The following is a 27749-nucleotide window of genomic DNA, read 5'->3' as shown; positions in this document are numbered from 1 at the left end:
TATAACCTTTTGAGTTGAATCCATTTGTCAATTGTTGGTACCTTCGGGCCCATTTGTTAATAGAAACAAAACATTTATTGTTCCATGAATCTGACCAAGAAATTGGGAAAAATTTATAAGACAATTGGTTATTATATTTCATAAGTCTACCCCGACTTTTGGGCAGATTCATGAAAGTAACAACGTGTTACTGTTGTCAAACAAACGTGAGTGTTTCCAAGTTAAGCCAACTTTTTGAAAGTACCAGTTTTTCCAAAATTAATAAAAAATTACACAGGTAATTAGTACATAGTCAGCTTACTAATTTGCAATCAAATGGTAGTTCTTAAAAGACTAACAACAAGCACCTCTTGGCAAGACGGAACATATACCTTTCAATATAACCCCACATAGGTTTTTCTTGCTCTCTCCCTTTAGAGGCAGACTTCCGGCCAGCAAGTGTTCATGCAAAGCTGGTTATATGCACCAAGGAGAGTTTATGGTTTTTTTTGTGTACTGTGTAAAAATTACCAGAGTACGCTTATTTATAAAAAGAAACAATCCTACAAAGATAAAAGATGGAAAGTGGAAGATAAAAATTATAAAGTCTTCAATGTGTTTGTTTTCTTTTTTGAAAATGGCTAAAATGTCTCTGTTTCTTTTTTGGTGCGTATTTATTGCATGCACTAGGGTGGTGCTCACAGTGGATCACCTAGTTCTTTTGTGGTTGGCTTTCTAATGTGTGCTAAATATTTTAATGTCTACAAAAATTATAGAACATTCATTTAATATTGTCATAGTGTTCCATTAATCTACTCCATAGATTCATGGGATCATGACACATTGCTCATATTATCAAATGGTCTCTATGGATTCATGGGATCATGACACATTGCTCATATTATCAAATGGTCTCTATCTGGTCGAAAGGAATGATGCGGCTGCCATGGATTACGTGGTTCTAACAATTCAATCAGTCTCCAAAATATCATAGTGCAAACGATGGAAGAATGCTATTGATAGTAAAGTCTAAGAAGGAGGTCACCATCATTGTCCTATGGTAATCTCTGGTGGGGTCGCCAAGATCTCCAAACCCAATTATCAAACATACCCATTATAATACCCATTATAATATATGGGGTTGTGTATTGACCGAAAATATTGGTATAAACCAAACAAATAGGTCAGGGACAAAACCGAAAACCCTTTAAATATGATATTTAAAGTGTTTTTTTTTTGAAGTATAGCAGTAGAATATGTTATTAAGGATAGGTTGATATGAAATATATATTCAGTTGATCCATTTCTAGGATTTAATAGTGTTTTTATGACAAGAAAATAAATGAATGGCTGTCATAGCATCTACATTTTGATAATAGAAAAAACAACATTTTTTTGTGTAAAAACAAGTTGATTCAAAGCACGTGTTATATCAAAATATTTTTTATAAATATATTAGAATGGTTATATTTTGTTTAAAAATAATTTTTTAAACAAAAAATTAAAATGGATTCCATCAAGCTGGTAACAGAGGGTTTAGCAGCTCTGCTCGCTCTTTTCTTCATCTAGAAGAAAAGAAAAGCAAGAGGCCGACTACCGGAACCGGACGGTTGTTGGCCAATAGTCGGACACCTCGGTCTGCTGACCAGAACCACACCTCTCCATAGAACTCTTGCTGCTCTTTCAGAGAAGCACGGGCCTCTCTTCAGTCCCCAACTGGGACAAAGGCGTGCCATTGTGGTGAGCAGCACGGACCTGGCCAAGGAGTGCTTCACTGTCAATGACCGAGCCTTCGCCGGTCGGCCACAGCTAGAAGGTTGGAAACGCCTTGGCATGATCGTGCCACTTCGCATTCATCTCATACGGACCTCACTTTCGTGAACTCCGCAAGATCGTCGCCACCGACCTGCTGTCAAGCCAGCAACTCGAGCTGGTCATAACACATCCGGGGTCGATGAAGTAGGCTCCTTGGTGCGGCGTCTGTAGGCAGTTGCAGCAACCATGATCCGGTTGAGATGAACCAGCATTTGAGCTGCTGGCCATGACATCGTCCTCAGATGGTCGCCAGAAAACAGTACTTTGATTTAGACGGTAAGGAAAAGATTTAGAGAAGCTCTGGCTGAGTTAACAATCTAGTTGTACGTCACCGTCTCTGACGCAATCCCGGAGCACCGCCAGAAGGAGTCCAGTAGCGCCGGCGAGGAGAGAGACTTGATTGACGTGCTCATTAAAGAATTAGAAGATGGCCACTTGTCCGAAAATCATCAAACTGATGCCATAATTAAGGCCACCGCTACGGTACGTTACCACCTCTCTCTCTTTTCCTCTTTTTTTTTTTAAGTACAGAAAGCACTAAAATCGCTAAGCTATTGTGAACCGCCATTGAAGAGAAGTTCCAAAGGTCAAACTTGGGAGATTTTGACAATAAAAAAAATATATGCATAACATACTTACCGGGCGTTTGACAGATTGCATCTAAGACTCATAGGACTTGAAAACCGTGGTTCTAGATCCGACTTTTCCCTTTCAATCTTAATTCTAACCTTTAGTGTTTCAACAGAGAGAAGTAAAATAAGAATGTTAAGTATGAATCCTAGGTCTCATGATTCTTTTGTCATATCAACAAAAGCAAAACACGTCAGATTCACGTGAGATTTATGAATTTTCAGATCTGAAGTAATAAACTCCCCCTTAAGTTTAATTTTCTAATGGTTAATTACCAAAAAAGATGGGTCGCCGTGCTTTTTTCTCTTCTAAATATTTCAGATTCTTCTTACTAACAGGTTTTGATGTTTGTTCTTTGGTGATTTAGTTTAAATCTTTTTTTATAACTTTAAGCATTTCTTGCCAAATTAAGCTGATTAAGTGAACGTGTTAGCACCCTATTTAAACTGATAAGATTTGGGTCCTTCTCATCACCTAATTTCTGTTTGCATAATGGGAATCTAGAAAACTAAGAGAAATGAGAGTATCATATATACGCAGTATATTAATACTAGAAGAGTTTTTTAGGTTGTGCTTGATTCCACATGGATCTTAGATCCAAGGAATCATAAATCCATGATAGATAAAATCCACATTTCAATCAAATTGTGAACTTCCATGATCAATAAAATCATGGCCCCTGATTTTAAATCTTCAAGATTGGAGAGCCATAGATTTAAGACGAGACCCTCCCCCACAATCTTAAATCAGGCATGTTCTTGTAGTTTATATTCGAGGGGTGTTTGATTGCCTCAGATTTGAAAATCAAGGTAATTTGGGATCATTGAGAATCTCAAATCCACATGCTTTAGGTCAGATCCGACACCAATGTAAGGTTTTATCTATAAACTAAGGATCTCAGTTCTTCTTTTCACATAATGGCAAAATCTAGTGTTTGTTTATGTTGTAGTTCTACATAAAAGGGATATTAGATCAGCCTTGATCTGGGATCTCATGCTACCAGCCTCACATTTAGTAGTTTCCGTAAGGTTCAAATGGCTTTTCAGTGAATGTTCTTTGCTCTATATATATTAAATAATTCCTCTGATAACAAATAAAAGAAATTGCCCCATACTACTTTTATTCATGTTTGCTTGTGACACTTTCAATTCTCTAGCATCAGTAAAGGGCATAGATCTATTTACCACCAATCTCCATTGTCTTGAATTATTCCAGGTTTTGGTAGTAGCCGGACCGAGACCACAGCAGTCACACTTGAGTGGGCTCTCTCTCTCTTGCTAAATAACCCACATCTCCTAAAGAAAGCCCATGATGAGTTAGACTGCCACATCGGCAAAGAGCGACAAGTGGATGAAACAGATGTCAACAACTTGCCTTATTTGCAAGCCATAGTCAAAGAGTCAATGCGCCTATATCCAATGGACCGCTTTTGGTCCCACATGAGTCAATGGAATCCATTCAACTTGGGGTTCGAGTTGCCGGTTGGCTCAACTCTGTTTGTTAATGTGTGGAAGATTCATCACGATCCGACATTGTGGATGGACCCAGAAGAATTCAAGCCAGAGAGGTTCTTGAGCAGCTGCAATGAGATGACCAGCTTTGGTGGTCAGGACTTTGCGTTCTTGCATTTGGATCGGGAAGGAGGATCTGCGTCCGCTGGCAGATGGCCATGCAAGTTCTTCACCTAACTGTGGCACGCTTGCTGCAGAGCTTTGAATGGTCTACACCCATGAATGAGCCGGTTGACATGACCGAGGGACATGGCCTAGCCCTGCCCAAAGCAACTCCGCTTAGTGCTTTTGAGGCCCCGTCGCCCTCCCCACCTCTATTAGTTACTTGTTTTTAGTGTATGCAATAACATTACTGATGATATGGCAGGCTTATGGTTTCATTTTTGAACAAATTTTCAGTGCAATTAAAAATGAATAATGTGGTGATACGAAATTAGAATGTTAGACAAAAGGAAAATTCTAGATGTTGCTTGTTAATGATCATGTTGGGGTGTCTAAATAGGTAATGAGTTTTAAGGAACATAGTGTAGCTGGTTGGATTAGTGGATCAATAAAATCTTAGTTAATTGCAGGTTGAATTCTTGTGGATGCTACTTTTCTCGTCAGAAACTACCATGGACACTACTCTCTGAGTTGAGGGAAGTAACCATAAGTGCATCTGGGTTGACTTGAAGGGATTTCAACTTCTCACCCCAGCGGTGGGTTCCCTCCTGCTCGCCCAAACTGAATAAATAGCGACAGAGGTGGGGTGAAGCAGCTTGTGATGCATGGATTGGTGCGATGCCACAAATTAATCCATAGTTCTGAAGAATCAATTTCTTATGATGGGTGGCCTATGAAAAATATACATTGGAGGAAAAAAAAACATTATAAGCATTCTGTCTGCCATATCCAAGCTAGAACACATCGTAAAGTACTGTGTGTCATGGTTTTTGTTGCACATATGGTCGAATGAGGTATATTGATGGAACCTTGTGAGATTATCTCCACCGCTTTTGATTGGCTGAGCTATACAATAAGAAAATTTGAGGGAAAACAAGGCAACATACTTGAAATCATCAAATAAAATTGGCACACGTTGGCCAGATTTTGAGCGCTGACATTAAAACTCAAGCAGAGAACAAGTAGTTTTGTAGTAGTAATATAAACAATTTTTAACAGAACTCTAAGTTTGGATCACAAGGTGGAAGGTGAAAAGTCATTTTTTTTTTCACTCGTACTTGAGTGGAAAGCATTGAAAAGATGCAAATAAGCAACAATTTTGTTGATTGAAATTACAAAAATTTAAATAGAAGAGGGAAGAAAAAGGGGATAGAATGTTTTTAGGCGAGTCTTGGCTTGGGGTTTTCTTCTTCATTGCTTGGGGTTTTTATGTTCTCCACTCACTCGAAGCAACAAGAGTCATTAATAGAGAGGGAAAGAAAACTTAAATTTCTTGTTTGAGGTTTTCCTTGTTCTTTTTTCTTCACTTTTTATGACTATTGGGGCTAGAGAAAGATGACTTTGCCTTGGATCACTCATGATCTTTCCGTTCTTACTCTTTCTTTGTTTTATTGTATCTACCTTGTGGTGATCTATGGACTTATTGTTATCGGATTGCTCTCAACCTTGTGGCATTTATCTCTTATTTTTTAGTGGGATTTCCAAGTAGAAAATTGGTATTTGTCTTTTTTGGTGTTTGCTTTTATTCCTGTGCACTGAAATCTCTTAATTGATAAAAGTTTTATTTTGGAGTGCGGGTGGAAGAAATATTGTTCGTTTATTTGCACAGAATAAAAATGCTTATTTACAGGTATTTTTAGTCATTGCCATTGTTTGTAAAACTTGATCATTTGGTTTGTGCCTGCTTTTACCAATATAAATGGTATCGAAGCTTTGGTTCAAGAATAAACATCATTACCACAAGTCAGGTGATTAGTTCGATTGACACAAATTATAATCTACACAAAAACAAAGTGAATGAATTTTGTTTGTGAAGATTATGCATCTTCTAATATTTACAAATCAAAAGCCAGAATCTATCAGTAATGAAAATTGAAAGTTTGAGCATGAGGAGGTGTATGATTTTATTCGATAATTTGTTGATGAGAATGCCTATATTACGTTCAGCATGAGAATCATATGAAGAAATTATGGTCCTCACTTGAAAATTTGCATGCTTCAAAGACCGGCAATAATATGGATGATGCAAGTTAAGCATAAGGAAATTTTGTTGTCGATCGCTTGAATGAATTCCAATGACTTATTAATCAATTGTCGGATGTGAGTCTAAAATTTGAAGATGAAGTTCTTGAACCTTGGTTTTTTCTCACTCCACTAGATTTATACCAGACATTTTGGATCTCACTCACTAACTCTATGTCAAATAGTATTACTTTTATGAAGCTTGTTAAGGTCGGTGTTTTAAATGAATAGATGAGAAAAAAATCTAAAAGTCTAGCATTTGTCACTAAAAAAAGGGAGAAAAATAAATTCAAGAGTGAGAAATGTACACATAAAAATTGAAGCAAATCAAGGTCAAGTTCAAGAATATGTTATGTGGTACATCAAAAAATATTGCTTTCAATTGATGGAGAAATATAAATAGTAAAAAAGAAGATAGAAAAAATGAAGATATTAATGATCGTGTTGTTGCAGCTATACATAATGACAGTTGTTTATGATGAAGATGTTATGAACTTGACAAGTCACGATATGATCTGGGTAATTGATAGTAGTGTCTCTCCATGTCATTTCAAATGAAGAATTATTTTTTACTTATGCTTTTAGTGATTATGCTGTGTTGGAATGTATAATTATAGTTTGTCACAAGTTGGTGTTGCTGATGTAAATTTACAAACCAACAATAGGATTGTGTTGAAACTCAAGGATGTTATATATGTGTGGTATACATTGAAATTTGTTTTTAGTTAGAAAGCAAGTTTTATGATGAACACTTACGAAGCACTGTTATCTCCCCAAATTCTTTTTTTTTTAAAGGGGTGTATTTCATTTTCACTCAGTTCTCAATTATTTTATCTGGATTAATTCCTTGTCCTTAAGCGCAATCCTAGACCCAAAATAAATTTGCGACTAGTCGATCCAAAATAAATCTCTAAACCTTGTCCAATCCCAAACACAAAATTTAAAATCAAAACCCAACCTTAGACGTGAGATTCATATCCAAAATCCAATTCTCGGATCCGAATTAGACCCCAAACCCAAGTTTAGATCCTAATCAAAAATTGAAACTCAAATTCCAAAGCTGATATCCGAACGGCAAAATTTAATGTCATTGAGTGTGTCCCCGCACACACATGGACCTTCCTTTGTTTTATGTTTTGCTTTTGTGTCGAGATGTGCTTTTGAGCTTAAATTACTCCTTAGAATGCATGGGCGACCAATTGAACCCAATCCAAATATAAAACGAACCTGGAATTTCTCAAAACATAGTCGGCCGCCCATTTTTAACAAAAATCATCATTGCTTACATTTTAAATAAAAAAGGTTTTACACTTCTTATATAAACAACTTTTCAGTATTATTTTTTATTTTGATTTAAAAAACAAAAACAAAAAACAAAAATCACGCGCGCGCAAGTGCGCACACTACGCGAGTGCGCCACAAGGTCGAGCAAGCGTGCCACGTGGTCGAGCAAACGCACAAGCGTGCCATGCAGTCGAATGAGCACGTGAGAGCGCCTTCACGCATCGCCGCTGATATGCGTTGCACACTGAGACAAGGTCTGTGCACGCAGGGCCCCCATTTTGATGAAAAACCGCCCCTTGGGGGGTGATTTTGGCCTGGCTAGGTGTGCATTAGCCCTGTCGGCTAATCCCACTTAGTGAAAGCATATTTTAAAAAATTAAAAATTATTCAAAAATATTTGAAATTTTCAAGAAAATCTTGTTAAATTAAAAAAAAAAAATCAAATTTTCAGTTTTTGCTCCAAAACTCTTTATAAATACCCTCACAATCCTTCCTCTTGGACATGAGCTAATCTTTTGGGAACCTCTAGTGCTCTGTCACTTGAAGATTTAGAGTTTTCTATTAGCTCTTTTCCTCCTTTTGTCTCTTCATTTTAGAGTTTTCTATTAGCTCTTTTCCTCCTTTTGTCTCTTCATCTATTCTTCTTCTCCATCTTTGGGAACAAGCTTGTTCAAGGTCCAACATAAGAAGATCTTTTGGAGGCATATGCTCATCACTTTAGGGCTTCACCCAAAGCAACCCTAAGAGATCATCCAAAGTAATTGATTCTTCTTCTAAATAATTCTCATTAGAGATATGTAATCAATATCTCACTCTATTTCTTTTCGTTCTCTCAAATCTCATCTTCGGAGTCAAGAAGCTATACTTGAGTGCACCAGAATCATGAGAAGATGAAGTAAGATTTAGAAAATACTCCCTTAAATCAAAGGCTATTAAACACTCCCTTATTGACTAAGGAACATAACATGCCTTCAATCAGCAAGTAGAAAGGCAGATCTAGAAAATGGGAATTCATTAACGAATTTTGTAAGTTCTTTTATGTGTTCAATACAGTAGTCGGTATGAATTCAATGCCTTGCAAATAGTCCCATTTGAAAAGATTTGACAAGCGACATTCAGAAAAGAAAAAAGTAAAAAAAAACGTACATATATGCATATAAGAAAAAACAAAAGTATTTACTAAACTAAATGAAAACAAAATCTATTCATAAATGGGGCGAAAAAAATCATACTCAATTTCCCAAATGCTAGAAGACTGAAAAGAAAATAACTTAAACAAAATTTGTCGGAATTACAATTTGTGGATAGGAATACTGAAATTCAAAAATATCAATTTTGTCGAAAATATCCAATTCACAAAGATAGCAATTTTATCCGGAATTTCACTATCATCAAGCCATGCTCACAAAAAGAATTCCCACTTTTCTCTTTCCATAGAAATGGAAAAATAGTTCCAAGTTTTTTTGTCTTTTGAGGGCATTTGGTAATGGGAACAATGACATTCTATTTCATATATCTACCCCAAAAATTTGATACTGAAACATTATAGCAAATTGTTTTTTGAATCTCCCTCAAACTTTAGGGCAAACTCATGAAGCAATATCACATTGTTATCATTGTTAATAAGGATATCAATATATTCAATTTGGATTGGATATCCAATTGAACCGATAAAAAAAGTCTGATGCAAAAAAATTAATATATGATTAAGAAATCATATTTATCCGATTAAGATTTAAGAAATAGCATCCCATCAGATTTGGACCGGATTTGTTTTAAACAAATGTCTTATATTTAATTCTCTTACATTTTGAAAATTGAAAAATTTTGATTCAGAATTTGGATTTAGATTTGGACATGAATATAAAAATCAGGTTCGAATTGTGAAACCAAATTTTGGATTTGAATCCAAATATGTGAATATTAAAAAAAAACAGATATGGTTAAGGGTTTATCCAGTTTGAAGCCAATCCTTTGAGGCGTTAACGTCCTTAATTGCCAACCACCGTCGTTATGTTACTTTTTTAATTAAAAACCAAACAGCCCATGATAATTGGCAGCACCCATCCATTGGTAGCATTACAAATAGGATTTGGAAGATAGGACAAAGGGTAAGGCGATCTTTTCGCAGGAGGAAAACTTGCAACTGATTCAACTTGTGGTATTTTCTGTAGTAAAAGAGAAGAAATACATAAGGGCAATCATACTCTTCAAGTTGCACATAGAAGATTTAACATAAGGTTAATGATGGCTGCAGTCTGGTGGGACAGGGATGCTGGAGCTTACAAGTTGCTTAATAGAATGGCTCACAGTAGGGGGGATACAGCTGAAATGCACCTGCTGGAGTTTTGGCTAGGTAAAATGCTGAAGAGTTCAGGAAGTCTCACGATCATATCTTTGATTACGAGCTATGATTGAAGGGTGCAGAACCATTATGATTGAAGGGCGCAGTACCATTCCAGCAAGATGGGTCCTATTCAGAAAGTGTTCTGAAAGAACCAATATAGACTATCACTTTTTGTGAGTGGATCAGGTCAGCATCCTTGATTTATGGTCATCAAGATGGACGCGACGATGGCGGGTATTATTGCATGTTTTGTTAGCCTAATAGCAGACGGGCAGACAGTTTTGTTTTTGGCTTAACTATAGGCTCTTGGTTCAGATGTTCTCTGTCTTGTATTTTTGAGGGGTGAGGGTTTTTTGGTCCTTGCAATTTTCCTGTCGATGCCTTGCATCCTCTGTTAATTATTGTAAATATCATTTTTTGGTAATAAAAGTGGGGAGCCTACCTCCTAGCAATCCATTATTGTAACCTGCCATGGTTAATAAGATAACGATTTGAAAATGTGTTTCTACTCTTTGAAGCATTTTAGCTCCAGTGGTAAGCTCCCTATTGCTCATTCCTGTTTCCTTGGGCAAAAGCCATACGTTTTTTTTTCGAGGAGCACTTATTCAAAAAAAATATTAGACATAATAAAAAGATTAAAGAGCATTAAGTAAATAATTAAGGGGCATACATATACAAATAAATAGGGAAATAAACAAAATGTGTGAGACTGTGAGGGCAACTACTCACACATTACCACATGTGATTCTACATGATCCATGGCATACTGTCTATTTATCGTTTTAAGAATTCCTTAACCTTCAAGAAAATGACTCCGTTCTTGTTCTGAGGGAAATATTAAAAAACAAACACTTCCTCGTTAATACGTCCTGACCAAGATCTCCAACTGCCAAACATGTTTGACTATTCAAGCATCCAACCACCAACCATGTTTGACTATTCAAACATGTTTGATATATATATATATATATATATATATATATATATATATAATATATATATATATAGAGAGAGAGAGAGAGAACTACACCTTTAACTACTAAATTGTTCAAGGGAGAAAACTCAATCGCATATTCTATGAATATATATACATACAAAAGTAGCTAGCAAGCAGGAGGAGAGAAAATACCTTCCCCACATCTATGGAGTCCATCACCACATCTATGGATTCCATCAAGCGGGTAGCAGAGGGTTTAGCATCTCTGCTTGCCCTTTTCTTCATCTGTAAAATTTGGCAAAAGAGGAAAAGGGAAGGAAGATGCCGACTATCGGAACCCAATGGTTCTTGGCCAATAGTCGGACACCTCGACCTGCTGACTGGAACCACACCTCTCTATAGAACTATCGCTGCTCTTTCAGAGAAGCACGGGCCTCTCTTCAGTCTCCAACTGGGACAAATGCATGCCATTGTGGTGAGCAGCATGGACCTCGCCAAGGAGTGCTTCACTGTCAATGACCGAGCATTTGCCGGTCGGCCACAGCTAGAAGGTTGGAAACACCTTGCCTACGATCGTGCCATGTTCTCATTCAGCCCATACGGACCTTACTTTTGTGAACTCCACAAGATCGTCGCCACCGAGCAGCTGTCAAGCCAGCAATTTGAGCTGCTCAAGCACATCCGGGTAGACGAGGTGGGCTTCTTGATGCGGCGCCTGTACGGCAGTTGCAGAAACCATGAGCCGGTAGAGATGAAGCAGCATTTGACCTGCATGGCCTTGAACATCATCCTTAGGATGATCGCCGGAAAATGGTACTTTGATTTGGACGGTGAAGGAAAAGAGTTTAGTGAAGCTCTGGATGAGTTTGCCAATCTAGTTGGTATGTTCACCGTCTCTGACGCGATCCCGTGGCTAGATGTGGGTGGTCACCTCAATGCCATGAAAAGGGTTCACCTGAAGATGGATGAAGTTGCCTCGGCTTGGCTTGCAGAGCACCGCCGAAAGGAATCCAGTAGTGCCGACGAGAAGAGAGACTTGATTGACGTGGTCATTAAAGAATTAGATGACGGTCACTTGTTCGAAAATCATCAAACTGATGCCATTATTAAAGCCACCGGTATGGTACGTTACCACCTCTCCTTCTGTTGCTCCTATTTGTCCTTAAATACAAAAAGCACTATAATTTAGTTCTGCAGGTAAAACAAGTTACCAAAAACAATTTCATATAAACAATATGATAAAGAAAATCTTAATAGACACAAGATCAGAAGATAATCATATTACACAAATATTTATCATGGCTACTATTTGTCTCTGGAACACTCTCCATGAGACCTTCAATAGTCTACTACCTAGTTTCAAACTTACACAAGCTCCACGAGTGCCTGACTTCTCATATTTATAGTGGTTGGTTTTGAAACTTTGCGGAGATCAACGGTTGAAAGGTGACCCGCTAGAATCTTAATCTCTGGTTCTGATTAAGCCTTTGCTGCTTTCTGCTTTTCTGTTTGTATTTGTCTGCCTTTGTGCTTCATCTCTTTGCTTCAAATCTCTTTTACTTTATTCTTTGTTTGCCATTCAAATTTCTTTTTCTTTACTTTATTCTCTGTCTGCCGTTCGAATATCTTTTTCTTTACTTTATTCGTTGTGTTTTTCTTTTGTTTTATTCGATGCAATTGTCTTTTCCTCTTTAGAATATGTTCCCAATCAATCACAACTTTTTCATGTACATGGTAGTGATTGAAGTATTGACTGGGTCTTTATTCCTTCGAGGGTTACCTCGCATAGTTCTTTACTTTTTGCACATTCTGAACACTTATGCTCCTGATATTTTTGCATGTACTGGCAATATTCCTTCAAGTTCTTAGTTCCCATTATTGGTCCTTTGATTGCTCTTGTCTGAGACATTGCTGATATTTCTTTGCTGATATTTCTTTACAATTGAACTAGAAAACTCAATTGTAAAGAAAGAAATTAGGAGGCTAGTCAACAACATAAAATTATTTGATTTTGATATCGAAATAATCAAGACTAACGAAAATTGCTATACAGACTATTTATCAAGGAATGTAAAATAACAGTAGAAGGAGAAAATGCTACCAGATATATGAACTAATTAGCACAAACCACACACATTGGTACTCATATTCACCAATAACCACTGAAAGTGGAAAAGAATATGGCTAGTCCAGAGCAAACGGCTCCTGGTAAAGACGAATCAAATCCGTTGAAGGATGGTCACTTTCCAAAAGTGATTAAAAGACTAACCATCAGAATACACACACAATTTGAGTTGCTGCTAAAAGCCAATCTCTCAATAACACCAATTGTTTATTTGTGCGGCTAGTAAGGATGGAGTTAGAAGAACAGCAAACCCAACTAGCAATACTACAAAACCAAGTGAAAGAACTACTAAAATGGAAAGCCCAAATAGAACCTTTGATAAAAATCCCAGAAAACCTAGAAGCCCCAGTAAAAATTTTTGAACCAAAGACCCTGGAAGTTACAAACCAAGAAGAACCTAGTTTATCTTTCAAACCGAGATTTAAGAATGTCAACCTAAACCAGAGATTTCAGAAAACAAACATGTCAGTCAAAACCAATCTGTTCACTCCACTTCATACACAAACCTATTTAGAAACTATCCAACAAGAGAAAATAGAAAGCCAATCCATAACAGTAAATAATTATCTAGCTTGTGTAAGTTTGAAACTAGGTAGTAGACTATTGAAGGTCTCATGGACAGTGTTCCAGAGACAAATAGTAGCCATGTATCTTCAACTTCGTCATAGGTTGATGAACTATCTGTAAGTATTGTAAGTATGCTCTTTTTTATTGAATAAAGTGTTAGTTTTCCTTACGAGTATGTGTTAGTATTTTGATTTTCAAGCATGTGTAGAGTAGTTTTATTTTCTGTCAATTGCATCATTTGGAACACCAAAGTCCATCTATATGAATATACGGCAAAAGAGGAGTCTGAATGTGTAACCCAAGAGGGAAAGACCCCAGACGAGTACCCACAAAGGCAGAAGCCGATCGGGGAAAGTCAGATGGTCATAAAGAAAACTGAGGTTATTTCACTTCCTGCAACGGATAGATTATAAGACACAAAGCACATACTAGAAAATGAGAATATTTGCACTTCTCGAATAGGAAAACGCTCCACAAATCATGGATAAATCAGAATTTGGAAAAATTTTACAGGAATTAGAACTAGTTTTAGAAAATCAGAAAAGAATAAGTAACCAACTAAATGACTTTATAAGAAACATAAATCATAAAAAACCTGAAGTTCAGAAAATAGAACGAGAACCAGAAAAACTCTATATTTCAGACCAGATAGTCAAAAGAGAGATAAAATATTTGACGACCTTGTACAACTAGGATTTAGTAATAGGAAGAGTAATAACGGAGTCGTTCATATGAACAGAGTAGAATACGAAACTGGCTCTAAGAAAACATTTGTCTTCGGACAAAAATGCCAAATGATTGAAACAAACTTAGATAGGAAATTTCTAGAATTAAACCAGAATGACATGTATCTAATATTAGACGAAGAAAAAATGAATACAGAAACAGTGCTAGAAAGAATAAAAAGACTAAACGAAGAAAATAAGCCTAAAAAAGAAAAGATACGGCAATATGAAGGTTACCCTGCCGATACACCACAGTCGGTGCAAGGTTGCCCAGCGTATCTGGAAGATAAAATGGACAAAATAATAAATTTACTAGAAAAGCTTGTGGAAAAACTCGACCAGCAATTTGAAAAAAGAAATGAAAAATTAGATAAGGTAAATGAAGAGGAAATTAACATGTTAGAAACAAATAGTCTTCAAAAAATAGAAATAGGTAGTGAAATCGAAACAGAAAACTATGAACCAAGTATAACATATACTGAATTAATGGATCAAGGACAAAACATGGAAATAAATGTGAATACAACACCCAAATAAGGAATTAAAATCAAAGAGGAATATCCAGCAGGTTCAAGAACTCACAAAGGAAATCCAAATAGGAATAGACATTAAGATGACTATAGTAAAAATGAACGATGGGAAAGAATTTGGAAATCTAGACTAAAAAACAAAATAGAAGAAAAAGAATGAAAACAAGGAATATTAAATCTAGATAACACATAATGTTATTACAAATCTGGAAAGCTGAAATGATCAAGCACATTACAGAAATCAAAATAGAATTAAAAAATGTACCAACATATATATTGAAAATTCATTTATAGGAAACATATATTTATGGTTTGATCAGCTACCAAACTCTTCAAAAGAATCTTTATGAGCAGAAACTGATAGTAAAGGAACAACAACAACGAATCCTTTAGAGATATTAGAAAAATATCTAGAATCAATTAAAGCAGAATTCTCACATTTGAATATCGAAAAAATATATGAAGACCAAATTAAAGTAACTGCTAGACAAAACATACTGCATCTAACAATATGTGATATGTGTTATTTAGAAGAATATATACAACTATTTAGTAAATATTATTATCTGGCAAGTATAACTATAGAAGAAAAACCAAGATATTTAGATCTATTCTTTTCAAAATGATCACCAGTAATATATGGACAAGTGATAAAAACAATTCAGGAAAATAAACCAAATGAAGACACGTTAGGATCAAGAATATAATTCATAAGGACATGGTTCAAAACAATGTGTAAAGAATATGTAAAATCGAAAAAACTAAATCTTATAATACAATCACCATATAAATGTTGTGACGAACATATAATACCACAGTTAGGATGTAAATCATATTACAAAACTAAGAGACATAAAAAGTATAAGAAACTTAAACACTATTACAAAAAATATAAGAACAAATACCAAAGAGAAGATAGTAACAAATAAAAATAAGTATCTAAAAACCCAAGAGTTGTAAATGCTAAAATTGCGAAAAATTGGACATATAGCCAAAGACCTTAAACAACAAATAAAAAAAATTAATAAATGTAATAGAAAATGATTATATAAATATTGAAAACCTTAGTGAAACAGATATATCGGAGAATGAAACAATATATGAAACAGAAAGTAGTAGTGAATATGAGTGATAAAATAGAAAGACCTCAAGATATTAGATATCAGGAAGAATTAACCAAAGATTATACAATTCAAAGAGTCATATTCGAAGAAAAATATTTAGACAAATAGAAAAACAAGAATTAGATATAAGTATCGAAAAAATATTTGATTTTCCATTTGTAAGAAAAATACCAGTAATAAAAACAATGGTTAAAAAGAATATTACATAATCAATCAAAGGGAACGTGTAATAGATATAGAACATACAGGATTATCAAAAGAAACAACTAGAGTACCATTGATAAGTAGACAAGGAATCTATGAAGAACTAAAACAGTTAAAAGTAAAAAAAACCCCATGAAACAATTTCATATAAAAGGAAACATAATAGTATGATAAAGAAAATCTTAATAGACACAGGATCAGAAGATAATTATATTACACCAGATATGATAAACAATGATATTTTTTGCTAAGTGAACATAGGTACAAGTATATCCAAGGGAACATTATTAAAAATATGGGAAAAGTCAGCAAAGAAATTAGGATAGCAGACTACATGTTTGAAATAGAATTTGAGATACAATCACTTAGAAACGATAAACTAACAGGAATCATACTAGGGAACAAATGACTAAACAAATACAAAAATTTCAAAATAGAGAAAAACGTATTAGAAATTGAACACTTGGGTAAACCTATAATAATCCCTAGAAACTTAGATGATTAGCCAAATAAGTAAAAGAAATTTTGAACAAGATATGAAAAATGCTTTAGACAAAGCAGTAGAAGAAAAAAGACTAAGAAAAGAAAAAACTAATATTCAAAGTATATCTAATGCTATATAAGTTTATCAACAATATTAGAAACGAGATAGAAGAAAAAAGATTAGCATTAGAATCAGCATATACAAAATATGAATATGATAGTTATGACAGTGATTTAACAGACTACAGAAATTGGTACAACGATTATGATGACGATATAATGTGGAGAAATATAATAAACAGAATGGAAGGATGATAAAACTAAGAAAATGTCTAACGTATATAACTCCAATAAACTGAAAGACATAAGACAAATAGTTGTTATATGAAGTAAATGGAATATTTGGCTAAGAAAGATGTTTATAGTAAGACAATTCATTGATAAACTGATACATAAAGTACATGAAAGATGGTTGAGAGAAATAAGAAACCTAGATTCGGATGAAACAATGTCAGATATATCATACGACGAATCAGAATGTTTCTAACTACAAGTGTAAAGGTATATAATAACCAAACTAAAAACTTTGTGCGAAAAAGAACAGGAAAATTATTTAGAATATATATATATATATATGTTCTTAAATTTATAGGGAAACTAGGAAATGGGGTGACAAGAAGAAAATTTAAAGACTATAGAAGAGAATTTTTTACATACCTAAGAACCAGAGCAGTAGCCGAATGGAAAATTATGACCTATTAGAATAAAAAGGATAAAAGAATAGCACATACGTCCCACCAAGCTTTTGGAAGAAAAACTTATAGTGATGAAGAGACAAGTGAGGAGGAATGAACATTAATAAAAATAAATTTTATATATACACTAATCAAAGTCATACCAAGATGATATAATAACCGATATTACACTGCCTACATAAACACAGGAGCACAGATAAATTTATGCAAAAAAAACTGTTTACCAGACAATATATGGGAAAAATTAGATAATCCACTAAAGGTTAGAGGATTTAATGGAGCCAAGGCTACAATAAACTATAAAGCAGAAAATGTTAATGTACAAATTTGAAAGAAGATAATCAAGATCAACAGAATATATGCATTTGAATTACATAACAAAGATATTATATTAGGAAGACCATTCCTAAATGGTTATCTACCAATAAACATAACAAACAAATATTTAATATTAACAACACCTTGTGGAGAAAAAATAAATGCTCTAATAGTAAATAATAATGAACGAAAACAAACAACATGGATTAAAGGAGATAGTAAACTAACACAGAGGATGACACGAGAAAAAATAAATACCATCACCATAAATATGTATGAAATAAACGAGTTAGAAAATATAGAACAAAGACTTGCAGAATTATATTCTGAAAACCCATTACGACATTGGGAAAAACATAAAACTATTGTTAAGATAGAATTAATAAAAGAAGACAGTATAATAACTCAACCACCACTAAAATATATACCTGATGACGGAATTCGATATACATATAAATTAACTACTGAAAGGAAATTACATCCAAAAATCAAACTCAAAACATAGTAGTCCAGCATTTATTGTAAATAAACATAGTGAACAAAAACGAGGAAAGACTAGAATGGTCGTAGACTATAGAAACCTAAACGATAAGGTAAAAACATATAATTATCCTATACCAAACAAAATATTAAAATTAAAACAAATATCAAGATATCAATAATTTAATAAATTCAATTGTAAAAGTGGATTTTACCATCTAAAACTCGAAGAGGAAAGTAAAAAATTAATAACATTTACCGTACCTAATGGATTTTACGAATGGAACGTACTACCATTTGGATATAAAAATGCATCAAGAAGATTTCAAAACTTTATGGAACAACAATTTAAAAGACTAAGGAATTGTATAATCTATATATATGATATATTACTATTTAGCCATACGCAAGGAGACCATTACGAATTGTTAAATGAATTCATAAACTATGCAACTAAAGTTGGAGTGGCAATAAGCAATAAAAAAGCAGTAATTTGTAAAAAACAGATAGACTTTTTAGGTATAGAAATAAATAAAGCTGGAATAAAAATACAGACATATTATCCAGAAAATAGCACCAACTGAAGAATTAGATACAAAAAAAAAATTACAGTCATTTTTAGGACTAGTAAATCAAGTCAGAGAATATATCCCTCATTTAGCTAAACATTGTAAAACTTTACAAGAAAAATTAAAAAAGGATAGAAAATATTATTGGACTGAAGAAGATAAACAACATATAAATCAAATAAAAACAGTTTGTAAAAATCTACCTAAATTAGAATTCCCTAACGAACAAAAACCATTTATATGAATCATCGAAAAAGATGCTTTAGAATTTAACTACGGATCAGTATTGAAATATAAATATGTTAATGAGAAAAATGAGTAACTTTGTCGATATCATTCAGGAAGTTTTAAAGAAAATGAAATAAAATGGGAGATTAATAGAAAAGAACTGTTAGGATTATATTATGCATTATTACATTTCGAAATATATGTAGTCTATACAAAATTTAAAGTTAGAACAGATAATACACAGGTAAAATATTGGCTAAATGCTAAACTAGAAAATTCATTTCTAAAGAAAGAAATCAGGAGGCTAGTCAACAACATAAAGTTATTTGATTTTGATATCGAAGTAATCAAGACTAACGAAAATTGTTATGCAGACTATTTATCAAGGAATGTAAAATAACAGCAGAAGGAGAAAATGCTACCAGATATATAGACTAATTAGCACAAACCACACACATTGGTACTCATATTCACCAATAACCACTGAAAGTGGAAGAGAATATGGCTAGTCCAGAGCAAATGGCTCCTGGTAAAGACGAATCAAATCCGTTGAAGGATGGTCACTTTTCAAAAGTGATTAAAAGACTAACCATCACAATACACACATAATTTGAGTTGCGGCTACAAGCCAAGTCTCTCAATAACACCAATTGCTTATTTGTGCAGCTAGTAAGAATGGAGCTAGAAGAACAGCAAACCCAACTAGCAATACTACAAAACCAAGTGAAAGAACTACTAAAAATGGAAAGCCAAAATAGAACCTTTGATAAAAATCCCAGAAATCCCAGAAGTCCCATTAAAAATTTCAGAACCAAAGACCATAGAAGTTAGAAACCAAGAAGAACCCAGTATATCTTTCAAACCGAGATTTAAAAATGTCAACCTAAACTAGAGATTTCAGAAAACAAACATGTCAGTCAAAACCAATCTGTTCACTCCACCTCAGACACAAACGTATTTAGAAACTATCCAAAAAGAGAAAATAGAAAACCATAATAGTAAATAATTACCTAAGAAACCTAAAGAAAGTTTATGATTTCCTAAACAAAAATCACAGAGAAAAGAATACAGTATTAGGGAAAGGCTATACCACCATCCCATATCCAGGAATAAATAAAATGATAGTCTATCCAAATACAAATCCAAATCTAGTAAAAAATGGTACACAGTTATGGATTACTGCATATTGTATACACCAGTAATGCCAAGGAACTGGAAGAAATTCTAGAATTATGCAAAGTAGCTAAACGTTATCTAAAAATAACAAAGGCACCACTTATTTTTTTAAGAATATATGCTGCCATACCAACCATTTATGCAATAAAGATGAGATTGACTAAAGAAATGGTAAACTCATAATCCCAACAGCAAGAAGAAATACTATTGCCAGAAATGAAGGAATTCTTCTCCAAGAAAAGGCCCCATTTCTTCAGTCAATCCCATCTTTCTTGCATATATCAGAGCAATTAAAGGAACAGAATGAAATATCTTTGGTGATATTTCTTTCTTTAAAACTGTCTTCCTAATATAATGTTCACTCTACCTCATGTCTTTCTGGTTTAATTCTAGAAATTTCCTATCTAAGTTTGTTTCAATTATTCAGCATTTTTGTCCGAAGACAAATGTTTTCTTAGAGCCAGTTTCATATTCTACTCTATTCATATCAACGACTCTGTTATTACTCTTCCTATTACTAAATCCTGGTTGTACATAGCCATCAAATATTTTATCTCTCTTTTGACTATCTGGTCTGAAATATAGAGTTTTTCTGGTTCTCGTTCTATTTTTTGAAGTTCAGGTTTTTTCTGATTTATGTTTCTTATAATGTCATTTAGTTGGTTACTTATTCTTTTTTTATTTTCTAAAACTAGTTCTAATTCCTGTAAAATTTTTTGATTTATATGTTGTTTATCTTCTTCAGTCCGACAATGTTGTTTATCTTTTTTAGTTTTTCTTGTAAAGTTTTATAGTGTTTAGCTAAATGAGGGATATATTCTCTGACTTGATTTGCTAGTCCTAAAAATGACTGCAATTTCTTTTTTGTATCTAATTCTTCAGTTTGTGCTATTTTCTGGATAATATGTGTCTGCATTTTTATTCCAGCTTTATCTATTTCTATACCTAGAAAGTCTATCTATTTTTTACAAATTACTGCTTTGTTTTTGCTTATTGTCACTCCTACTTTAGTTGCATAGTTTATGAATTCATTTAACAATTAGTAATGGTCTTCTTGCGTATAGCTAAATAGTAATATATCATCTATATAGATTATACAATTCCTTAGTCCTTTAAATTGTTGATCCATAACGTTTTGAAATCTTCTTGGTGCATTTTTATATCCAAATGGTAGTACGTTCCATTCGTAAAATCCATTAGTTACTGTAAATGTTGTTCATTTTTTACTTTTCTCGTCAAGTTTTCGATGGTAAAATCCACTTTTACAATCGAATTTACTAAAGTATTGATGTTTTTTCGATTTTACATATTCTTCACACATTGTGTTGAACCATGTCCTTATGAATTCTATTCTTGATCCTAACGTGTCTTCCTTTGGTTTATTTTCCTGAAATGTTTTTATCACTTGTCCATATATTACTGGTGGTAATTTTGAAAAGAATAGATCTAAATATCTTGGTTTTTCTTATATAGTTATACTTGTCTGATAATAATATTTACTAAATAGTTCTATATATTCTTCTAAATAACACATATCACATATTGTTAGATTCAGTATGTTTGTCTAGCAGTTATTTTAATTTTGTCTTCATTTATTTTTTCGATATTCGAATGTGAGAATTTTGCTTTAATTGATCCTAAATATTTTTCTAATATGTCTAAAGGATTCATTGTTGTTGTTTATTTACTATCAGTTTCTGCTCGTAAAGATTCTTTTGAAGAGTTTGGTAACTGAGCAAGCCACAAATATATGTTTCCTACAAATGAATTTTCAATATGCGTTGGTATATTTTTTAATTCTATTTTGCTTTCTGTAATGTGCTGGCTCGTTTCAGCTTTCCAGATTTGTCATAACATTAGTATATTGTTTGTGTTATCTAGATTTAATATTATGTGTTTCCATTCTTTTTCTTCTATTTTGTTTTTTAGTCTATATTTCCAAATTCTTTTCCATCGTCCTTTTTTACTATAGTCATCGTAATGTCTATTCCTACTTGGATTTCCTTTGTGCTAAGCTATTGTCAACCGCCATTTGTAGGGAATTTTCTAACGACAAACTTGAGAGATTTTGACAGTAGAAAGAAAAAATACATAACATACTTATTTTGGATTTCAGATTCTTAGGACTTGAAAACCATGGGTTTAAGATCGGATTTTTCCCTTTCAATTTTAACTCTAACCTTTAATTTTTCAACATAAATGTTAAGTATGGATCTTTGGTCTCCACTAAGATACTTAGTTTGATGAACCGTGTTTATTCTTGAAAGGTTTGGTCGCCATGTTTATTTAATATTTCAGATTTTTCTTACTAACCGATTTTGTTGTTTGTTTCTTGTGGTGATTTAAATTTATTCTTTTTATAACTTTCAACATTTTCTTGTCATTTAAGCTTGTGTCATCACTTGCCAACTAATTCACCAGATTTCTTTCCATCGAGCTATCATCATCCTTACCAAGTTTGATATTTTTATTTTGTAACTTGTATTTAAAAAAAATTCTAAGACATACTTAAAAATAATTAAAAGAAAAAGTCACCTAACCTTAAGTTTCATATTGTTAAAAATACCCTTAGGTTTTGCACTACTAATAAAAAACTATTTTTTTCGGAAAAGGCCACAATATTTGTAAGTTGATTTGTTAATTTGTATTAGTTGTTTTTTTTACTACTTCAATAACATTAATGCATGATCAGTTATATCTAAATGACTTTGTTTTTTATATATAAAGATTTGAAAGGAAATTAAGCTTAAATACAATTTACTGTCAATTTAGCACAAAAAGCCAAAACTTTCTTTTGTTCCCATTGCCTTTAAGGTCCAAGGTTGTTTCCTAGCCTCAGGGGTGGAACCAAAAATTTTTGGCTGTATAAAAATTTTGTTGCTGGCATAGGCCCAACCTATATGTTGCTGAGCCTGTCATGAAGGCAGTGCATCTTCAACCTTGAACCACAATTTTATCTACAGGAATCAAACTCACGATCAGACTTTCACCAATTTATCAGTCTGACCAGCTACACTTGCCGCAGCTTGAAGCCTAGATATAGTTTACTGACTCAACAAATTGAATTTTTACATATTTAACAAGCACTAAATAATCTTTTGCACCTTTTCTATTATAGCGATTAAAAAAACTTTTTTGTATTTTGTCGATATGAGCATGCTAGCTGCAGTTTCTATTATTGCTGAATTTTTAACATAGTTTTAAAAATTTTGTGAAATTCTTTCATGTCTTTCTTCCATCTCCATGTTAATCGTTTAAGTAAACAATTTGAGGACTTTACAAACCGACGAACTTTTTTGAACCTCATCAACAGATAAAGTTTGGGTTGGACCCAAGCGTCGCCGAGTACAATTTCAAGGATCCGTTCTAGCCGAGTCAGGAATCACATTTAGACATGGATTTTCATTTTCTTTTGAAATCAAAACCGATCGAATTAACCTTTGATCCACTACCTTATATATGGTCCATAAATAAAGTGAAAAAATATAGGTTGTCTTTATTGCACCATGGATTTGAGATCCTTTGTGATCTTATATCCCTAGGATCTGAATTTAAGATCGGATACCCCCTCCCCCTCTCCCCAATTCATGATTGTTAACATGTAGTATGAATTAAATTTATGCTATTGAGATCCCAAAGCACACCTTTTTATGTAGTCTCGAATCTTAGATCCGATGCTATCAAACACAACCATAAGGACGTTTGATTCTCTCTAATTTTAAATTTTCAAGATTTGAGATCGATGGATCCTCATGATTTGAGACTATGGATTTAATATCAGACCCTCTTCCAATTTTAATCCAGGCATGTTCTTGTATTTTATATTTAAGGGGCATTTGATAGTCTTGTATCTGAAAGGTCCACAAACATTATGTCACACCCTACTCCTATCGGACATCAGACATGGTTTTGGATATAAACTAAGGATCTCAATTCTTCTTTTTCACATAATGGAAAAAAGCTAGTGTTTGTTGGTCGTACATAAAAGCGACATTAGATCAGCCTAGGATCTGGGCACCAGTAAAGGCAATAGATCTACTTACCACCAACCTCCATTGTCCTGAATTATTCCAGGTTTTGGTAGTCACCCGGACGGAGGCCACAGCAATCACACTTGAGTGGGCTCTCTCTCTTTTGCTAAACAACCCACATATCTTAAAGAAGGCCCAAGATGAGTTGGACTGCCACGTGGGCAAAGACCGACAAGTGGACGAATCAGACATCAACAACTTGCCTTACTTGCAGGCCATAGTCAAAGAGTCAATGCGCCTATACCCAGCGACACCACTTTTGCTCCCACACGAGTCAATGGAACCCATTCAACTTGGTGGGTTCGATGTGCCGGTTGGCTCGACCTTTTTTGTTAACGCATGGAAGATTCATCACGACCCGACATTGTGGACAGACCCAGAAGAGTTCAAGCCAGAGAGGTTCTTGAGCAGCGGCAGTGAGATGACCAGCTTTGGTGGTCAAGGCTTTGCGTTCTTGCCATTTGGATCGGGAAGGAGGATCTGCATTGGCTGGTGGATGGCCATGCAAGTTCTTCACCTAACTTTGACACGCTTGCTGCAGAGCTTTGAATGGTTTACACCCATGAATGAGCCAGTTGACATGACCGAGGGACATGGCCTAGCCCTGCCCAAAGCAACTCCGCTTAGAGTGCTTTTGAGGTCTCCCTCCCCACCTCTATTTGTTACTTGTTTTTAGTGTATGCAATAACATTACCGATGATATGGCAGGTTTATGGTTTCATTTTTTGAACAAATTTTCCAGTTCAATTCAAAATGAATAATGTGGTGAAAATAAATTAGAATGTTAGACAAAAGGAAAATTCTAGATGTTGCATGTTAATTGATCATGTTGGGGTGTCTGAATAGGTACTGAGTTTCAAGGAACATAGTGTAGCTGGTCGGATTAGTGGATCAGTAAAATCTTACTTAATTGCGCGTTGAATTCTTGTAGATGCTACTTTTCTGGTCAGGAAACTACCATGGACACTACTCTCTGAGTTGAGGGAAGTAACCATAAGTTCATCTGGGTCAAGTTGAAGAGATTTCAACTTCTCACCCCAGCGGTGGGTTCCCTCCTGCTCACCCAAACTGAATAAATAGCAACAGAAGTGGGGTAAAGCAGCTTGTGATGCATTTTTAAATTTGAAGTTGATGCATGAATAGCAATAAGAAAATTTGAAGGAAAACAAGGTAACATACTTGAAATCGTCAAATAAAATTGGCACACGTTGGCCAAATTTTGAGCGCAGACAGGTAAAACTAAAGCAGAGAACAAGTAGTTTTGTAGTAGTAATATAAAACGATTTTTAACAGAACTCTAAGTTTGGATCACCTCATTTTGGAGGATCCTTTCCAAACCAAGGTGGAAGGTGAAAAGGCATTTTTTTTTTCACTCGTACTTGAGTGGAAAGCATTGAAAACATGCAAATAAGCAACAATTTTGTGGATTGAAATTACAAAAATTTAAATAGATGAGGGAAGAAAAAGGGGATAGGATGTTTTTATGCGAGTGTTGGCTTGGGGTTTTCTTCTTCATTGCTTGGGGTTTTTATGTTCTCCACTGACTCGAAGCAACAAGAGGCATTAATAGAGAGGGAAAGAAAACTTCAATTTCTTGTGTGAGGTTCTTCATTGTTCTTTTTTCTTCACTTTTTTATGACCATTGGGGCAAGAGAAAGATGACTTTGTCATGAGATCTATCTACCTTGTGGTGATCTGTCGATTTTTTGTTATCGGATTGCTCTCAACCTTGTGGCATTTATCTCTTACTTTTTCGTGGGATTTCCATGTAGAAAATTAGTATTTATCTTCTTTTGGTGTTTGCTTTTATTTCATTGGTTGTTACGTTCCCGTCCACTGAAATCTCTTAATTAATAAAAGTTTTATTTGGGAGTGCGGGTGGAAGAAATATTGTTCGTTTATTTGCACAGAATAAAAATGCTTATTTACAGGTATTTTTAGTCATTGCCATTGTTTGTAAAACTTCATCATTTGGTTTGTGCCTGCTTTTCCCAACGTAAATGGTATCGAAGCTTTTGGTTCAAGAATAAACATCATTACCACAAGTCAGGTGATTAGTTCGATTGACACAAATTATAATCTACACAAAAACAAAGTGAATGGATTTTTGTTTGTGAAGATTATGCATCTTCTAATATTTACAACTCAAAAGCCAGAATCTATCAGTAATGAAGATTGAAAGTTTGAGCATGAGGGGAGGTGTATGATTTTATCCGATAATTTGTTGATGAGAATGTCTATATTACGTTCAGCATGAGAAGCATTTGAAGACATTATGGTCCTCACTTGAAAGTTTGCATGCTTCATAGACCGGCAATAATATGGATGATGCAAGTTAAGCATAAGGAAATTTTGTTGTCGATCGCTTGAATGAATTCCAACGACTTATTAATCAATTGCTGGACGTGAGTCTAAAATTTGAAGATGAAGTTTTTGAACCTTGGTTTTTTCTCACTCCACTAGATTCATATGAGACATTTTGGGTCTCACTCACTAACTCTATGTCAAATAGTATTACTTTTATGAAGCTTGTTAAGGTTGGTGTTTTAAATGAATAGATGAGAAGAAAATCTAAAAGTCTAGAATTTGTCACTAAAAAAAGGGAGAAAAATAAATTCAAGAGAGAGAAATGTACACATAAAAATGGAAGCAAATCAAGGTCAAGTTTCAAGAATATGTTATGTCTTAACCGCAGTAAGAAGTGGTACATCAAAAAATATTGCTTTCAATTGTTGGGAGAAAATATAAATAGTAAAAAATAAGATAGAAAAAATGAAGATAATAATGATCGTGTTGTTGCAGATATTATTTTTTTGCCTGTATCCTATTTTTTCAAAAATATTCGGCTGGATATCTGACCTAAATCTAATATATTAACAGAACACCTTTAGCAGGGGGCCACGCACCGCCTTTGACTCAAAAAACAATTGACGACAATGCGATCTGCATGCGTATCAGCCCAACCAATATCAGCCCAACCAACTGTGTTGTGCCCCTCAACTGTATATATATAGAGTCAATGAGTGATAAACATTTTCGTCACATAGCTGCGCCATATGAGAAAAGTCTTTTTACTTTTCCTTCCAGTGTAATTCCTAACAATGTTGTGAAATTCAATTTCTAAACCAATTTCACGGCTATTGATTAATTGAGTTGGCCGACCTACCAATTTAATGGAATTGGTCAAAGATATTGAAAAGTCAGTTTTTAACAAAAATATGAAAGATCTGAATAAAAATTAATTAAAAGTTGTTGCACTAGGAATGTAATGTCAATGAATGCTCTCATTTTGGGATTTGAATGCAGATATAATTGCAAATAAAAAAATCATATGACATCCGAATTAGCAATCCAAATATGGTTTGAATATGATTTTTAAATTCACAAGCCCAATCTGAAACCATCTTTGAAACCAAATCCAAACTGCATTTTCAATATGTTAAAGAACTGACTATCAAAATGGATCGATATTAGATATGTGATATTTATCCAAATGAATATAAATACAGCTGTGGATCTGATCGAATATTTTTTTTTAAAGCTGAATCCGTTCGGATATCATTTCATAAATCCAATATAATTTGGTCATTAGATTTTTTTTTTCCATATCCAATTTTATGAAGGAGATCAGTAATATATCCAGTTTGAATTGGATTAACTTACATTCCTAGGTGCACCCTTAAAGCAGCCATAAAATTGGATCAGTTTGCCATCAAAATATCTCAATGTTGCTAAACTATTTGGTGC

The 27749-nt window shown here is 34.0% G+C and overlaps 1 protein-coding gene and 1 pseudogene across 1 annotated transcript; both read left to right on the top strand.

Annotated features, from left to right (window-relative positions):
* The window catches only part of LOC116245858 (xanthotoxin 5-hydroxylase CYP82C2-like), a 19225-nt pseudogene extending 15113 nt beyond the window's left edge, over positions 1 to 4112 (top strand).
* Positions 4113 to 10808: 6696 nt separating this feature from the next.
* On the top strand, positions 10809 to 24678 carry LOC116245854 (xanthotoxin 5-hydroxylase CYP82C2-like). Its single transcript, XM_050075590.1, has 4 exons — positions 10809 to 11862; positions 13405 to 13495; positions 13588 to 13759; positions 24046 to 24678. Exons 1-4 carry the CDS (start codon positions 10893 to 10895, stop codon positions 24676 to 24678), a joined length of 1866 nt encoding a protein of 621 aa, XP_049931547.1. The 5' UTR covers positions 10809 to 10892.
* The last annotated feature ends 3071 nt before the right edge of the window (positions 24679 to 27749 follow it).

The sequence above is a fragment of the Nymphaea colorata genome, chromosome 1, assembly GCF_008831285.2.
Source record: "Nymphaea colorata isolate Beijing-Zhang1983 chromosome 1, ASM883128v2, whole genome shotgun sequence".
Taxonomy (NCBI): Eukaryota; Viridiplantae; Streptophyta; class Magnoliopsida; order Nymphaeales; family Nymphaeaceae; genus Nymphaea; species Nymphaea colorata.
This window is presented reverse-complemented; position numbering and strand designations above follow the sequence as displayed.

Bases quoted from the DNA above. Each gene is read 5' to 3' on its own strand.
- LOC116245854 (XM_050075590.1), top strand. From the start codon at position 10,893: ATGGAGTCCATCACCACATCTATGGATTCCATCAAGCGGGTAGCAGAG. The intron at 11,863-13,404 runs GCACTATAATTT...GTTTGAAACTAG, and splicing joins TTTGTCCTTAAATACAAAAA to GTAGTAGACTATTGAAGGTC. The intron at 13,496-13,587 runs GTAAGTATTGTA...AAGCATGTGTAG, and splicing joins CATAGGTTGATGAACTATCT to AGTAGTTTTATTTTCTGTCA.